Below are 18,486 nucleotides of genomic sequence, written 5' to 3' on the forward strand. Positions count from 1 at the left end.
ATTTCAAATGTAAAATTTACTTAAATCTAGGCATTCAACCCAAAATGTACAATTGCCCACCTTCAGACTCCGCGATAAGGACTTAAACTGATAACGCAATTATTTTGAACCAAAATGGAACAATTTGATATTTCTCAATGAGTTTTTAAAACGCCTTAAAGACTGACAATTCGCACCAGACAAATCACAGACCCTAATACATGTACATTTGTATATTATATACACACAAAGCTCTCCATAATGTCTGGGACAAAGACACATTTTCCTTAATGTACCCCTCTGCTTCACTGTTTAAAATTACAAACCAAAACAATTCAGACATGATTATAGTACACACTGCAGACTTTCATTTAATGGGATTTACATACTTGTTGGTCACACCATGTAGAAATGACAACACTTTTTATACAAGGTCCCCATTTCAGGGCTTTATAATCCTTATGACAACTGGTGTTGCAAGAGTTTGTGATTACCCAGGTGGGTTTCATTACTTCATTGTTGCTGCAATAAGATACCTCGGTTTGCGTAATTGTTCATCATGAGAATGAGAGCTGTGCCAATGAAAGTCATAGAAGCCATTATGAAGTTAAAAAGAAGAATAAAACTATTAGACATCAATAAAAATGATCAATAAAATAATAATAATAACACCCCCCCCCCCCAAACAGGAAAATAGGGCGTGATCAGCAGAGTGGGTTCCCAAAGGTTAATTAGAGAATCAAGAACAATCTTGCCACCCACTACCAATATAAACAACAGCTACTCGCAACCCTGCGGTAGCAGCATGTGACCCAAACAGATAAGAAACTTTGAAACAGAGCACTAAACACAACACTAACTTTAAATCATTCAGAACAGACTATCACGATCATTAAGTTCAATTCATCTACTAAACAAAAACAAAATCAAAAGAAAATGGACCACGCTGCAGTTTACTCTGTAATTGAATAATTCAGGAAAAAAAACATTAAGGCTGCTTATAACATTTCAGTAAGCAGAGAGCAGGTGCAGTGGATGGATGAGGAGTTTCATGCTGCATACATGTGCCTGGATGGCCTTTTCATAAGCAAGAAGGTGTTTTATCTTTAGATGATGTACTGCTTGAACGGTCTGTAAAACTGAAGCATTTGCAAACAGTAGCGCTATTCTAAACATTTCCTCTTCTGATCATCTTCGTTTTTTTTCATGCTCATCGTGGGCAGATTTTAGAAAATTGTGGATATTTTAAAGGATTTTATTTAACATTAAGAAGAATTTGTGGAAAATCCATATACAAATTCTGATCACTGCAATATTGAGTTTTGCATATTGATTTTTTTTATTAAATACTGAATAAAAAATTTGACATATTGCCAATATAATGTAGGAGGAGAGAATCATTTTACACTATTTACATTTATTTAACATTATCTTTGATTTTCCAGGCAATGGATTTAGTAGAAACAAATTATCAGTGAGACTTCACTTTGCTAAACCAGGAAGTCTCCTTCCTATTCAAAAATTAACATTCTGACAAAACTCCATAGCAGACAGTGACAGCCCCTCCAGTGTCTTGCTATTGTTTTGGAACTGGTCTGTGCCATGCACACTGTTTATGGGGCACTATGTATTGATTTAATGTGTGAAGCTTAATGGAACATGATCATCTTATTCTCCTTCTTGCCCAACTGACAACCCACCCCCCACCCGACTCCCTTTAGAAAACATCAAGAAAAAAATAAAATCCCAAGGTTTCCAACCGGATATCCTTTACATAAAGGTTACAAACAAGAGAAGACAAAATACCCTTTCAAAGTTCTAACATTTTAAACTGATTGAGGTTAATCCCAAATATGGAAACAACTCTTGCTACATAAAAAATGTGCATTATACCAGTGCACTTGATGACAGTGTATCACTTTAAAGTACATCCCATGGTAAGAAAGCTTAAAACGTGGTTTAAAATTCCATCCTCTAATTGGAGAGATCACATTAAAACACATCTATCTACAATACCAAAAGCCACAATTTTTGCCTTGCATTTTTCTTTTCGATTTTCTAGTTATTCACAGTAGTGCTGAAATTCAGCATGTGTCCAGATACAAATCTCATAGAACACAATATTCCATTACATCTACCATGGTTTCCACCCAACTTTGCGTCATTCGGGTATTAAAAGCATAATATTACATAGGTCAATTACCCAACGGTAGCTTTGATACATCTGACCTGTGACCTAACACTGAATACAAGCATAGATTGTATAACATAAGCAATACGTCAAAATCAATTTATGAAACATTTGAAAATTAAAACTGCAAAAAAGGCGCCACAAAGTTCTGCCAGTTTTAGATTAAGATGCTTTTTATACACTGGCACTTAATTTCAGTTAGAAATATTGTTTGTAGGTGGCTTGGTTTAATTTTTGTAGATGTTTTTATAAAAATACATTTTTAAGGTCTATATACATTAATGGAGTGATCTGCAAGACAACTCAGAAAAGTTACATTATATTATTTGAAGGAGTTATCACCAAATTAAGTTTACAGACAGCACAAAAGTTTACCAGTAAGACAACGCTTCCCCACCTTTAATACTTTTCTATTCCAAAAACCAAGAATTTTGCATTAAATCTGGATCTCTCTCTCTCCATCAGACCAGATTGGTAACATGACTGACAATTTTGGATGGCTTAAAAATGCCTGACTGTAATCTCTAAATTCAACCTTATGGTATCCATCAGCCAGATGGGTCCACTTCTTAAAAGAGCCTGTTTAACTAGCATGGTATAAGCATATTAAGGCTAGAAATAGCATTTCTCTCACTGATGAAATTTGCTTATCCTGCTAGATGGGAGTTTTTACTATGGATAGTGAAGAAGCCAAATCTGAATCTTTGCTTTTGCAGTAGGTCAACTTCATACAGTTGCCTAAATAAGAGGGACTTTGGTTGAGAATCAGGCGGAGTTGTGGCTCTGAGGCTAGGGATCTGAACTGGCAATCAGAAGGTTGCAGGTTCAAATCCTGTAAATGCCAATAGGGACTCTGCTCTGTTGGGCCCTTGAGCAAGACCCTTAACCTCCAATTGCTGAATGCTTTTGAGTAGTGAGAAAAGCGCTATATAAATGCAAAGAATTAATTATTATTATTATTATTTGTATACCTCCTTAATTTCCAAAAATAATGTACTTGATGTTCACCGGTTATGGGAAAAGCATGATATACAACAGTGGTACCCAAAATATGGTAATACCCAAGATGTACTTGCTATTCTAGAACATAATGGATATGGACAAGACCACAACCCCCCTACTGTGTCCTCTATTATTCATAAATGAAAATCAAACATTTTAGAACATTAAAGAAATACTTGCAGTGTGAGAGACAGAAATCTAAAAGGATTGATAAGGACTAATTTTCTCTTTTGTTTAGGTCTTGTGAAGTTTTTGTTGACCATAAAAAATGTCAATAATTTCTGAAAAATTACAATCTTTGAGCAAACCACAATAGGAGGCTCATTACCTGCAATTATGACACTGGTCAAATCTTTAAATGCAATATCTTGTCTACCACTATAATTTTTTTTGGCACAATGTTCTTTAAAGGAACAACAGACATGATATTTGTTTAGATTGGAACATTCCTTGAAGAGGATGCAGATGCCACCATGTTGCACTTCTCTCCACTTTAATATGTATTAGTACTGTAGAACATAACCTATCTAACCTAATACATTAGTTTTGCCTTTTGTTTTTAATTGTTAAGAGATTAAAATAAAAATCAATTCTTGACAATCTATTTGAACAATCATGCAAAAAAATATAGAAACGACAACATACCAATGCCATTCTCACTAACAGAGTGACTGTCTGATTCCACGGCCCCATCCATTACACTGGGGTCTTGGTCAGTTTTACGTCTGCGAGATCTTCTACGTCTCTCTGCGCTGGTTTGGCTTTCACTGGCATCGGTGTCTCCAGTCTGGTCAGTCTCTGCAGCTCCATCCAAGAGGGAATAGGGGTTACTGTCAGGATCTCTTAGGACTGTAAAGAAAAAAAAAAAAAAACTAAGTAGGAGCTATAACAAAAATGACAGTGAAGAAATACAGGTGTTTCCTTAGGAAAAACAAAGGGGAGGAAGAGGGGAAAAATTAAGTTGGATGGTTTCCTCAGATTTTATTAAATAAATAATAAAATGACATTATTTGTTAGCATCAAGTTGCATATAACACAGAATAAATATAAATCAATTAATAACAATTACCAATAAAGAAAAACTATGACTTAATAGTTAAATGGACACAGGAGGTATTTTTTAATAAGAACTTATTTCAAAAGAAGGGTTCACCAGTAGCAGGTAAGCATTGAAGATGGTAACCAGGACTTTAAATTAACAGACTATGGCCACATTTATATGGAGATAAATACCTTTTAATTGGTAAAATGGCTAGTTTGGAATAAAACACTTCCAACATAAACAATGAGGAATCAGACTGTAGAAAACCTGAATAGAATCATGCATACATCATTCTAATATGTGCCCTTTTATAATTAAATAGACCCCACACTGCAAAATCTACTGCTTTGCTGCATTTAACATTTTGTTTTTTAAACTACAATATTGCTTTAAAAGGATTTCAGTCAATGTGGAGACAAGAGTGGACGTCATTTCATCAATCACTCTTGATGTACCGACACCTATAAAAATGTATATATACTTGGTGTCCATTAAGTCCGTGTGCAATTTAAAATAGTTGTAACTTTGCAAGTATATGTGATACAAAGAATTTGTAAAAAGCATTAGAAAGCTTGATGTATCTGTTTTTTTGTCTTTAGAAGTTTTATTTTTACTATATTTGGGGAACTGAAAATACACGAGTCTGCTGAACCTGAAACAGATTCACCCAAAGTTAAGAATGTGTGGTGTGTTTTGGGGAAAAAATTGAGTCATAGGGCCATTCTTTTTTGAAGGGCGTGTTGTTAATGGTGATAGCTATTTAGAAATGCTGCAAAATTACTTTATTCCTCAACTTGAACAATTAGGACTGATAGAGAATACAGTGTTTCAACAAGATGGTGCTCCTTGTCGCTTTGCTTTGCATATTATAGACAGTTTCTACATGAGAAAAATTCCCTAACAGATGGATTGGAAAAGGTGGACCATTTTCTTGGCCTCCACGTTTGCCAGATTTGACTCCACTGGATTTCTTTTTATGGGGACATGTGAAAACTGATGTTTATTCAACCAAACCTCGATCTTTAGAAGACTTGCAAGCTAGGATAACTGATGTGATTGCTGGTATTACTGAAAATCAGCTTGAAAATGTTTTCTGAGAACTGCAGAGTCTTATTACCCTTTATATTAGTAATGATGGTGGACATGTTGAAAATTAACAAGAACAATAAAAATGTTAAACGTTTCTTCTTTCCAATCCTTTTTAAAGATTCTTTCTATCACATATACTTATTATTTTAAATTGCACACAGACTTTATGTACACCCTGTATAATATATATATTAAATATAATAATGCAACTTACTACCTATGCTGTTCATCTTACTGTTTAAATAAATGTGCATGACATTTGTTTCAAAACTGTATTGAAGTATTATTGCAAATTTCACACAAGTCACAACCATGGTTGTCTATATTTCACTAATACAAAAAGAGTGTTTTAAGAAAATCTCCTTTTTACGTGCGTTCACATATAATGCAGAAACAACCAGTTGCGATAGCCATGTCTATTTCTGGGCACATAAGCTACAAAAGTGTCTGGTATAGGACTTAGTAAATTACAGGATGACCAGATTTTCAATCAGAGGGTCGTATTCACCCGATATCCATAATGGCTAGACAAAGTAATAAAGTTTGCCTTTTGCTTCTATTATTCTTGAGCATCTGGCATAACTGAACAGTTTTTCAAGTTCCATTTCTTGAAAATTACAATGGCCAGATATGCTCAAGCAAAGAAGGAATTAATTGCACGATTTTTTTTCTCTTTTTAAATTTGGGTTATGTTAATTAGCAATTGCAATTTGTCAGTGTGTGTTTACTTGTGTGTGAACAAGAGTTTCATGCCTTTTCTCTAATCATGGTGAGAAAGTCTTTGGCCCATGAAACCCTGAAATTCATTGAGGTTCTAGAACCCATACTGGAACCCAGTCCATTGAGGACAGTGCTTGTACAGTCTTGAAATACAACTGAAAGTTAACACCATGCATACATTTTCCAACTTCCTTTCTATAGCATCTTCCACAATGACAGTGTCTGGTGATAGTACAATCTGTGAGATACCCCATCATGTTAAGTATATACTGTATATATTATCTCCTCACGAAAGCTGCACCATTGTTGTACCAATCATTCATTTTTTAAACTATTCTAGGTTTAAGTTTCCAAAAATAAAAGATTCCTGAATGAAAGTAAAATAACTACATCTATTGTGTGTATAACAGAAGATATTTCATTGACATCAAGTATTTTTTTAATCACTGTTGTGTTTTTACTTAGCAAATGCATAAAGATCCCAGAGATTCACTTTGCAGGAAATTATTGATGGCATAAAGAAAAACAACAACAACAAGATTAATTGTATATTTTTTTCCTAACAGTTGAGACTGTGTCCCACATTTCTGATTTTTTTTTTTTAAACTTTATTAAATTAACTTTTATAGTTATCTAAGAAATTTTAATAATCTGTTTATTTGGTCAATCATTGCAGTTTGGACATGGACATGTTGGTGAAGGGAACCAAAGGAGATGAGGAGGTGCTGGGTAGGTATGGTGTCAAGGAGAGGAATGAAGAAGGTCAGAGGGTAGTGGATTTTGCAAAAAGGATGGACATGGCTGTGGCGAATAAGTATTTTATGAAGACAGAGGAACATAGGGTGACGTACAAGAGTGAAAGAAGATGCACAAAGGTAGATTATATTCTATGCAGAAGAGTCAATCTGAAGGAGATTAAAGACTGCAAAGTAGTGGCAGGGGAAAGTGTAGTTAGGCAGCATAGGATGGTGGTCTGTAGGATGACGTTAGAGATCAAGAAAAAGAGGAGAGGGAGGGCAGAGCAAAGTATGAAATGGTGGAAATTGAAAAAGGAAGACTGCAAGGTTGACTTCAGGGAGGAAGTAAGACGGGCACTGGGTGGCAGTGAAGAGATGCCAGACAGCTGGGCAACTACAGCAGAAGTAGTAAGTGACAGCAAGAAGGGTGCTTGGTGTGACATCTGGACAGAGGAAGGAGCCACCCAATAACAAATTCCCAATTATTAAAAAAAAAAAAAAAAAAAAAGGCAGCCACCTAATTTCCACCACTTCAGCAGTACCTGTAAATAGGCCATACTAACAGAACAAGTCTTCATTTCACATTTTAATTTTGAGATTGATGGGACCTCTTTAATACTGGTGGGGGCATGTTTGGTGTTTATTAGCGCTTTAACGAAAGGCTTTCCAACAGAGAGTAGCTTTATCTGCCTGCAGAATTCAAAGCACTGTACACTCTGGAATACAGTCATAAATAGGTTCTGCAAGGCAAGGGTGGGGTTTAGTCATTTATAAATAATAAATTATAAAAATGATAAAAATAACAGATAAAACATATACCAAGAAATTACAATCATAATGGTCAGAAGACACTCCTCTTACAGAAAAACCGGTCAATCTGTTGAGGTCAATCGTCAATCTGTTGCTATTTAAATAACAGCCTGCTGTTCCTGCCACTCATCTCCCTTTTAGTAAAGGTAAAAAAAAAAAAAAAAAGGTGGCTCACCAGAACTAATAGTGTTAAGTGGCCTACTTCCTGATCCTCCTCGGCCACGGCCAGAAGGTCCCATTCCTCGACCTCGTCCTCCACGACGGGCTCTCTCCTCTCCTGTGCCCCGAGGCCGTGGCTCACGCTCATTTACATCTTCAGATTCAGAGGCATTTGACTGTTCAGAATTTGTGCCTAAAAGGTAGGTTTATGAAATAAACAGAACCAATGTTCAGACAACATCATGATTGTCCTGCATAAGGTCTATACCAGGGGTGGGCAAATTCATTCCTGGAGGGCCGCAGTGGCTGCGGGTTTTTGTTCCAACCCAGTTGCTTAATTAGAAAACAATCCTTGCCAATAATTTCATTTCATGGCTTGTTAGTGCTTTAACTCTGCTATGTCATGTCATTCTCATATTCGAGATTTTTTTTCCATTCTAAGGATATCATCCAAATACTTTGAAGTGTAAAACAGATGGGTAATTTTCAGTCCTTCACTTTTTTCTCTTCTCTTTCCTTCCAAGTATTTAATTAAACCAAATAGTGCACAATAAATACACGCAGGTGTAAAGGGTAACAAGCAAAATGGATAACTGCTGGTTTCTTTTGTCATTTGCATCTTATTGCTAATAAGGAGCAATTAAAAACCAAGAACGCAGCTGTTTAAGACTTAAATAAGCAATAAGGGTTCATAATCTTAACGAGGGAGATAACTAAAATGAAGCAGAAGTGTTTCTAGAGCAATAAGTGCTTCTTATTAAGCAATTGGGTTGGAACAAAAACCTGTAGCCACTGCGGCTCTCCAGGAATGAATTTGCCCACCCCTGGTCTATACCAAGTCTCGAAGGTGCTGTTCCTAATTATAGTGATAACGGACAGAAACACTTCTGCATATAAATGATTACAAATCTGTTACCTTCTGTTCTCTCACCATATCCAGAATTGTGATTGTTAGTCCTGCGTCCTCGTCCTCTGCCCCCGTAAGTTCGAGTACCATGAAGGGAGGAATTACTCTCATCAGTGAGATAGCCTTTGTCCCGTTCAGCACCACCAGTTCCACCACTACGGCTAGGAGGTGCCCGATAGCCCACTCCAATTTGCCGTAGCTGCTCATCTATGTGTAGCCGTTCAAGACGCAGCTGTTCAACCTCCTGAAAGAATGAAGGTACAAAGAAATTAAACATTACCGATTCCTTACAGCACTGTTCTTTCAATTCAATTTTATTCTGTAATATGCAATTTTTAAAATAGTTGCATTTTTCTGTGAACTTGTTACCTGCACTCAGTGAAGGCAAAAATACATCAACATTTTACCAAAAGTCACTGAGTCACCAATATGTCTTGACTTGAGTAGAGTTTGCATGCCTTCACACTTTTTGTAAATTCAGTGTAAGGACATACCATTACTAGATGATGATCAACTTAAATTGTCCAAGATTGTGTGAAGTTGTGCTATGTAGAGTACTGGAATCCTATCCAAGGCTATACCTGTATTTCATCCTTTGTCAGCAGTAATACGAAAATGGGTTTACTGTTTCCTTTTGGTTTAGGGACAGGATTAGGTAGCAGCAATCACAAACAACCGGCTCTGTACCTACATCAGTTCAGTATAGTCCACTGGAATTTAGTGATATTTTGCATTAATGAGTAGAAAACTTGTAATACCATAAATATGTGCCAATAAAACTTAATTATATTGGGCAGAAACTATTTCTAATCCTTTATGTCAACAGTCCTTGAGATATTTGGAGGAGGTGGTTCTATTTGAAAGTGGCTTTAGGAAATCTGGCTTTTTCTCCCACTCCTTTCTGAGTCTGTCTGCCTCCTCAGGGGGGAGTTTGGTCTCAAAAGTGCCATTTAACGAATCATGAGGTGCCACAAGGGATGTTTTATGGTTGTAGCCACACAGGTAATGGTGACGAACTACCCTTTTGTAATGAGTTTCTGAAATACCTCCTCTGAACTCTGCTCCGCCAGGGTTAGAAAACTTGGTAATGCAAACCATGCTTGACAAGTCACACATGGAAACTTTTAAAAAAAAGGTTAATATATGTGGAGGTGATAATCCAGATATTTAACAAGAATCACTATATAGCTGCCCAAAACAACTAAAGGTACTAAATTTGCTATGGAAGCAGTAGTGCTTATGTGTGAAGTATTATCAAGCTTGCATTAACCTCACAAAAGAAGCAATTCCATTCCACAAGTTGTGCCAAACTGATGTAAGGTTCAGACAAGAATGGTGGTACAGTAGTTCTGAAGTTCAGTCCTGGGAGCCCACTGTGGCTGCATATTTTACCACAACCAACTTCTGATTTTAATTGGACTTCTACCTTATTAAAACAAGTTTGTGTTTTGGTGTCAATCCAGAAATTGTATAATTGGGCCTGCTAAACATTTATTAGAAATGTATCAAAATATTTACATATGTCACCTGGGGATAATTTACTGGGTTTTTTTTTTTTAATATAACTTTCTTCATCAGCATCTTATGGTATTCATTCCACCTTTTCAGGTGTTCTGGTTACTTAAGCCATTATTTACTAACAAGTGCTTCAGTGGGTAGAGCATAGAAGTTGCTCTAGCATGTCAGCATTCAGTTTCATTTTCCCAGGCACCCATTCATCTCATCATTTTTATTATCATCAGGATACAAATAAGGAAAAACATGATTCTTAAAAAAGGATGAATTACTAAGAAAATTACAAAAAAAAACAATCTAAGCATTTAAGGCCAGGAAAATGTATACATTTTAATAAATATAAATAACATTACTGCACTTTAACCTCTTTTCTTATTTTGCATTCAGAAAAGGTGAGCTTACTAAATAATTTGATCAATTAAGGGGAAAATGCATCACAATTTGTGAAACTATTTTATTCGCTTGGAACAAAAACTTGCAGTCTCAAGACTGCAACCTGAGTAACCATTGGCAAAGTGGGGCTTACTCAAACTTCTACAAATACCCCAAATAATGTATGTTGACAGAAATTGAGACAATTTGCTTTTTTTTGTTAAGACATTGTAGAAATTTCTAATTCTTGCATACCAGCCTTAATTAATACTCAAATATATTTCATGCTAACACTGGCTCTTGTGCCTTCTCCAACACAATTCCAGACAGTGAGTGCAAGCGAAAGGGGCAGCCAGCAAAGCAAGCATTCTGAGGAATGCAGCAAACACTCATCCTGACAGCTGCAAGTGAGGGAGGAAAGTATTTTCAGATACTGAAGCCTCCTTTCCTGAAATCCACACCAAAGACTTGGACTCCACTATTAAACATCTAATTTTAAAACTCCATGACGGAGGCTTAAAAAGAGACCATGTATTCTCAGCAAATTCATTAACAGGTGCAAAAAAAGTAATGCACTAGAAAGATTTTTACACAGTGCTACACACCTACACTATGTGTATAACGTGGGAGACAATCCATGATTCTGTATCAAATGTCCATCCATTAATTTCCCAACCATCTAATTTTTCTGCTATATACTGGTATATGGTAGTATCCACTATCAAAAAATTCTAGAAGATGGAGAGAAAGGGCATAATCAAGAATCTGTCTAGTCTTATTAGAGACTTAATGTAATTTCCAAGAAATCTAAAATTATAGGCATAAAACTAAAGCTACTAATAAAGCATTTCCTCACTCTCTCTCTCCGGTCAAAAATACTTATCAACTTCAAGGGTTACAAAATTACAGCACAACCATCTACAATTAATTTGATCATTTATGCTAAACTATTATATTTGTCTGTACTTTGCTTTAATAGTAAGTATGAAAGAAAAATAAAATTGGCAGTTAGGCAAAGACGAAAATGTATACTTTGTGTGTGTATGTGTATTTTACACATGTATTTTATACTATACACACATAGAAAAAACTTACATATACTCACAATGGATATATACCCAAACACACATATATACACACACACATATATATATATATATATATATATATATTTTATATAAATATATAGCCTTGGATTCCTGCAAGTCTTATCATTTTCCTCAGATGAGGACACCTGAAAAAGGAGTCAAAAGGTTAGGAATAAAAAGCTATTTTTATATACAGGACTCACTTTCTCCCTTTGTGGATTTCCAGCTACACATATGCAAGCCATATCACACTAATCCATATCATCCATTGCTTCCATCCATATCCACACACACAAATATAAACACACACAGTATATATGTAAATACATATAACAGAATTTTTTTTTAATACTTAACATTCACCATAATATAATGTAAACATTATTAAAAAAAAAGTAGAACACTAACCTGTAAGTAGGCAAGGTGGTATTCCAAGAGAGCCTGGGCATTGCTAATATTCTCCTTGGTGCCAACAAACACAAATGGAACCATGCCCTAAATAGAAGGGAATTAAGGGAAAAAACGCAGTTGATGCCAACAATATCTGTATGAATTTCAACATTTTCCAAGTCTTTTTTTTTACCACTAAACCCAGATACCTGCCAAGCACCAATGAAATTCAAGTGTGGCAGGATACTTGAAACCTAAAACACTGCTACATGTTTAGAGTATTAAATAATTAAAATAAATAAATAGTCAAACAAACAACCACTTGCTACAGTTATTAAAAGGATTTTAAAATTAAGGAAAACCTGGGTGCCCCACAGGCAAAACAGCACTGTATGAATTCTTTGGTGTTACTATCTGTAGTACTAGGGTGCTGTACCGTGTTAGCCATTATGAATGTAGAGAAAAGCCAAGCAAAATGACACCTTTTATTGGCTAACTAGAAAGATTACAATATGCAAGCTTTCGAGGCAACTCAGGCCCCTTCTTCAGGCAAGATGTAATCAATGGTGTTACTATGTAAAAGTGAGAACATGTTTGCAGTTTCTTCATGCAAAGTTGATTTGATACCATATAAATAAAACATCTGACAACATTCCTAAATGGAGGTACTCAATACTAAGAGCTGCTAATCTTTTAAATACACTTAAAAGCAAAACTGCAGGTAGAGGGAGGGCCAACTTAAGTTTAAAAAAAACTTTTCACAATAGAAGTAAAATTCGGTAGGTGGCACAAAGAGTTATATTGATGTTTCTTACATATTCTTTTGTTGCATTTTTCTACTGTTGTAAAATTTAGTTAAATCTCTACAGGACCGAGTGTTTTTCACATGAACTGCACAAAGCAAAACTTGTAAGATTGTAATTCACCACAGCAGTACATACCTGCATATTTTGTGGTTTTTTTTTTAGGATTAGGAGGTTAAAGTCTAAATTTACAAAAATGGCCAGTTTATACTTCAAAATAAGAAAGCACACGCACCATGGCTGCCACACGCTCCCAGTGATCATTTCACGAGGCCTCTACGCATGTCCTCAGAAATTAACGCAACACATATGCAAGATGCAATACCAGCAAAAAATCCAGGGGGGTCAGCAGCATGTTCACATTGGAACATGACATCAGAGTCTGTTTAGTAACAGCATAGGACAACAAGCCATTTTGCAGATCCTACAGGATTCAATGTGCGTGCTTAGGGGTTTGATAAATGGTTTGATACAGTGAAGCAAAATGATGACATACAGTACGAATGCATTTGTGGTGCTTTTCTTTTCAAGCGTTGCTTTATTCCCCATCGTAATGACACAACACATTTTAAAGGTCTCACATACCTTCTTCTGTGAAGTCTTTTTTTTTTTTTTTTTTGCACCTTCGCAACAGCAGGAGAATGTACGGAAGAAGATTTTCACTAAAGTAGAAAGAACTCTGTAAACGTTATCTTACAATTGACCCAGTTGTTAATTGCTACGTGCTGCGGCAGAAACTGCCACACAGAACACCTTAAATTTGATATTCCAGCTCACTGGACATTTAGAATTCTTAGATTTATACTTGATAACACTTTCACAATGAAATATGTTAAAGCATGTATATTACATTTTACAGATAAATCATTAACTTCGTTTAAATAATACTGTTAATAATTACATATGTGGGGCGGCATGGTTGCGGAGTGGAAGTGCTGCTGCCTCACAGGGAGTTACATCCCTAGTGTTCCCTGCTTGGAGTTAGCATGTTTTCTTGGTGGGTTTCCACAGTGTGCTCCAGTTTCATTCCAAGGACATGCAGGTTTGGGGATTTGGTGAAGCTAAAATGACACTAGTGTATATGTATTCACCTTGCGATGAGCTGATGCTCCACCCAGGGATTGTTTCTGCCTCGCGCCCGATGCTTGCCGAATTGGGGGTGTGCCTGGATTGATGGTTGTAATCATTAAACATCCATCCTTTTCAGAGATATTGTGGCAAGATGTCCATGGAATTTAATGGATGTTTCTGGCGATTCACAACACAGCAAAGCTGAATGTTGTTCTCTCACTGTGATGATATCTCGCACTGCCACCTGGTGAAATCTTCTAGATTTACATAAAGTACTTGCGCAAGTATAAACAGTACACCACTTGCGCAGCAGGAGCACGCGTCTCATCACGTTAAGTATATACCCGGCCTAATGCTATTAAAGATTAGATGTGTTTAGATAGTACTTTTTATCTCTGGACAAAATAATTAACCTTCATTGCAATATCATGCATTTTTAACAATACATAAATCATATAGCAAAATATCTCATACTTTAATCACTTGCACACAGGCTTGTGCATGATGGATGTAAATGTACACAGGGAAACCACCCAACTACCTAAAATGAAATCTGATTAATTAACAAAACTTTAAATAAATAAATAAAACAAAACACCATGGGAAAAATGTTCTTATTCTGCCACGACTATAATCTTATATATAGAGACTTGGGGGTTGGCTTCTTTGGGGGAGAACTGGTCAGGGCATCACTAAGAGATATATTTGGATCCTACTGTTAACAGATTGAACTAGCACAAAAATATCACATACTTTGAAAAATCTGCACAATATACATTTATTTATTGATTGGCTGTATTTGTCCTATGAGTCTGTGTCCTAATTTTTTATGTTACTGCTGCTGTATGCATCTGAACTGCCCCTTGGGATTAATAAAGTTTATCTAATCTAATCAACATTACTACTAGGACATTTTAAATCTTCCCTAAGCCAATAATTCAGTTTTTGTGACAGGTAAGATTGCAACTTAAGGCCTCATTGTTTCACTATGTCTTTGATTTGTTCTATTCATTCAAGGCAAGATCAATGTTCAACAACCCATTAACCTAATGTTATAAAAACACCCATATTTATTGGCAACATACCCTCCCATATCACTCGGATTAATAAATCAACACAGTAATACATACCTCTTCTCGTGGCAATTTTTTGTCATTGTCTCCCTCAATTCGTACTCTTACTACTCCTGACTTGTCCACAATTTCTTGAATTACCTTCCCATTTTTTCCAATCACTTTACCTGCAGAGAATTAGATGAAGAACAAAGTTTTAAACAAAAAAAAAAACAACAAGATCTTACTAATTTCTATTCAGCTAATGTGTCTAAACACTGTGATGAGAAACCTAACACACTTAGCACTAATGTGCAACTCTTCCAGTGCTCTACAGCACACTTAAATGCACATTCCCAATACACAAAATTAACACTTCACATTAACAACTCTCTATAAACACACTTTGATTATAATACAATTTGATCTTCTCCCAAATTGATACTTGGGCTGTCATGTACAGGGTGAGCCAAAAAGAAGTACCACACTTCAAACATTTATTCTATAAGAACATAATAAGAAAAAATAAATTTCAGTATGACACAAGAAAGGGTATACAAAATAGGTTTTTTCCCCCCACTGTGTTTTAAAAATGATGTTTTGAAGGTGGTGACCATCATTAGCGATACACTCTTCAAGACGATTTCTGAATGCTTGCATGACTCGTTCGGCCATTTCAAAGGGAATAACGGTGATTTTGTGGCGAATAGCGTCCTTGAGGGCTTCAAGGCTTTGAGGTCAGTGTGTGTATACCTTTCGACACGAGATAGCCACAAAAGAAGAAAGTGCATGGAGAGAGTTCAGGTGAATTTGAAGGCCACCTGACATCGCGGCGCAGGGAGATCAGCTTCCCCGCATAACTTGCATGGACCTCCACGCCGTATGAGCTGTTGCTAAATCCTGTTGAAATCAGGCATCCACCACATCCATTTCTTCCAGTTGGGGCCACAAAAAGTTCTGTAGAATTTCAATGTAATATTCTAAAGTGACTGACCGTTGCTCCTCCCTCCTCAAAAAAGTAAGGGCCTACAATGCCAAATTCTGCAACAGCACACCAAACTGTAACAAGCTCACTGTGCAGGGGGGTCTCTGATGAAGTTCAAAAGGGTAGGTTTCAGCCCAATAGCAAAAGTTTTTCTTAATTACACAACCATTCATAGGAAAATGTGCCTTGTTGCTGCACAGGACGATGGCATCTTGAGAAACGGTTTGCCGAACGTTCACGCAAAACTATCTACAGCTCTCCCAGTCTCTTTCAGCGAGTTCCTGCACTATGATTTTGTACAAATGGAAATTAAGATCCTCATGCAAAATCCTCCTCAAAGAAATGTTGGAAATGCTTATGGCAGAAGCATGTTTGTGCGTTGAACATCTAGGAGACTGCAAAATTGATGCCCTTATAGCTTGGATGATTTCAGGCGTTTGTACAGTCTGAGGACGGCTTGGAGATTTTCTGTTCAATGTGGTACTCGTCTGTCTAAATGTAGCCACCCACTTAAGATTTGTTCTCCTATTTGGAATGTCACCGTTAGGAGGAATGCTGAAGATCATTCAGAAGGCACGTTGCGGAGTGATGATGGATTCGTTGTTTTTGAAGAATGCACGGTGTGCACCGCACCAAGGCCCTGTATAATACAGCATTATTAAAGTAGAACACCTTTTAATTACTTCAATAAAGTTCTTAATTGTACAGCTTCAAGAAAGAACTGCAGACTGCAGCACAGCCAGTAAAGGTTTTGAGATGTGTTTATTTTAGTTTTGTCACTGATATAAGAAAATGTTCTATTCCTCATTATTTTATTTTGTGCTGGTAAAAATTGTGAAATCTGCCAATCATTACATATTTTGCCAGAAAGATTTTAAACTTGCAAAACATCTAAATATCCTAATCAATTTATTTTGTTACGTAATTTAAAACCCACATGCAACGGAGGCAACATGCAAACTGAATGCAGGCTGAATTGCAAAACATCTAAATATCCTAATCAATTTATTTTGTTACGTAATTTAAAACCCACATGCAACGGAGGCAACATGCAAACTGAATGCAGGCTGAACTCAAGATGTGAACCCCAGTCTCCTTCTTGAAAGGTGGCAGCACCATACATACCGTCCCAGAGCTGATTTAGTCTTTAATATACATGATTGTTTATTTTTTTCCCCTTGCCAACACATAAGAATGTAAAATGGTGTACAAGTATTTCTAATCTAAAAAAATTTGAACATTTTTAAAAGGTATGCATACTTTTGCAAAGCAGTATATATCACACTATAACAATCCTGTAAACAGTCACTTACCTAAAAAGGAAAATACACACACATACACAACATAGTGTTCAGTTTGACTGCTTAAAGGGTAAGTTTGGGATTTTTTAACTCAAATTTGCTTCTTTATAATCATAGTATACAGTACATTAATTTACTACATGAAATTGTATTATAAAGTGAATCATATTTTATAAATTGCAAAACATTATGAAATTCAGCCATTTTAAAAGAAGAATGGCTATGCACTTCACCATTCATCTTCCTCTGTGGGACCTTACAGCCCCAGGGATGTGGATTCACCTTTTAAATTTAACCGCCAAGCACCGTAGGCTAATTTCCAGAAATGAACTGCTGTCTCAGTTTTGTGGACAAGTTATAGGAAACACTCTGGACCACTTGGAGGTAGTAACAAACGAGACAATTAAAAGAAAACTGAGCTCAATTATAAACAATGCTGCACATCCTCTCACTGACCCACTAACATTGAGGACTTTCAGACAACCAATTATTCAGCAGAAGTGTGTCAAGAAACACTACTGGAGATCCTTTATACCAACAGCAACACGACTGCATAATGCCTCACTGTGACAATGACAGCCAAATCAGAAATTCATTCTTTTTACAATAAACACCATAGAATATTACATTTTTACAACACAGAATGTAATAAGCAAAATGGTGGCACCATTAAGGAATAAAATAATCAGATGATGTGAGCAGACATCTGTCTATTATTATAACCCATGGCGAAAATTAACCACTGAAGAAACAGAATTGCAGAAGCAAAAGCAGAATAAGTAGTATACAGCTTGGTGTTGTGGGGGTGGGACATTTGTATTGTCATCATTTCACACATTTGAACTGACAAGCAAGCAAGAAACGTATCATTACTGCGAGAAAACAGTATCAAGAATCTGAGATTAAATGTATTATTTTCCATTTACTGCTGTTGTTGGTATAAGCACAAACATGTCTCAGAAATGCCAAAAACACATTCTCTTAAATTGATATCTTTGCTACTTCAAAGTGGATTAGGCAAGTTTTAAAGCTTATTTAAAATTAAATCCCAGTACCCATTAGCTCCATTCTAAACCATAAGAATGGGCTAGTTATTTTTTAAAATATACAAAATATGCTTCACTTTAGAACACAATTTCAAATTAATATGCACTAGGAATGTGTAGAAATAACTTTGAAGTTATCCTTTAAAGTTCGGCTCCTTTGTAGTAAAATTTTCTTTTCATGTTAATTGTGTAAAGGAGTTTTAGAAATCAAACTTTTAAAAAAACAA

The 18,486-nt window shown here is 36.0% G+C and overlaps 1 protein-coding gene across 3 annotated transcripts in view; it reads right to left on the reverse strand.

Moving 5' to 3' along the window:
* Positions 1–18,486, reverse strand: part of fxr2 (FMR1 autosomal homolog 2) — a 101,883-nt gene that overhangs the window by 13,518 nt on the left and 69,879 nt on the right. For 2 of the 3 annotated variants that reach the window (XM_028798436.2, XM_028798434.2), the window contains exons 10-14: positions 15,006–15,115; positions 12,020–12,106; positions 8,646–8,880; positions 7,746–7,922; positions 3,818–4,021 (exon numbers count right to left, since the gene is read on the reverse strand). In XM_028798436.2, coding sequence (XP_028654269.1) covers positions 3,818–4,021; positions 7,746–7,922; positions 8,646–8,880; positions 12,020–12,106; positions 15,006–15,115 — 813 coding nt within the window. The remainder of the gene's footprint in view (positions 1–3,817; positions 4,022–7,745; positions 7,923–8,645; positions 8,881–12,019; positions 12,107–15,005; positions 15,116–18,486) is intronic. The other variant, XM_028798435.2, reaches the window with a different exon arrangement.

The sequence above is a fragment of the Erpetoichthys calabaricus genome, chromosome 3, assembly GCF_900747795.2.
Source record: "Erpetoichthys calabaricus chromosome 3, fErpCal1.3, whole genome shotgun sequence".
NCBI classification, from domain to species: domain Eukaryota; kingdom Metazoa; phylum Chordata; class Cladistia; order Polypteriformes; family Polypteridae; genus Erpetoichthys; species Erpetoichthys calabaricus.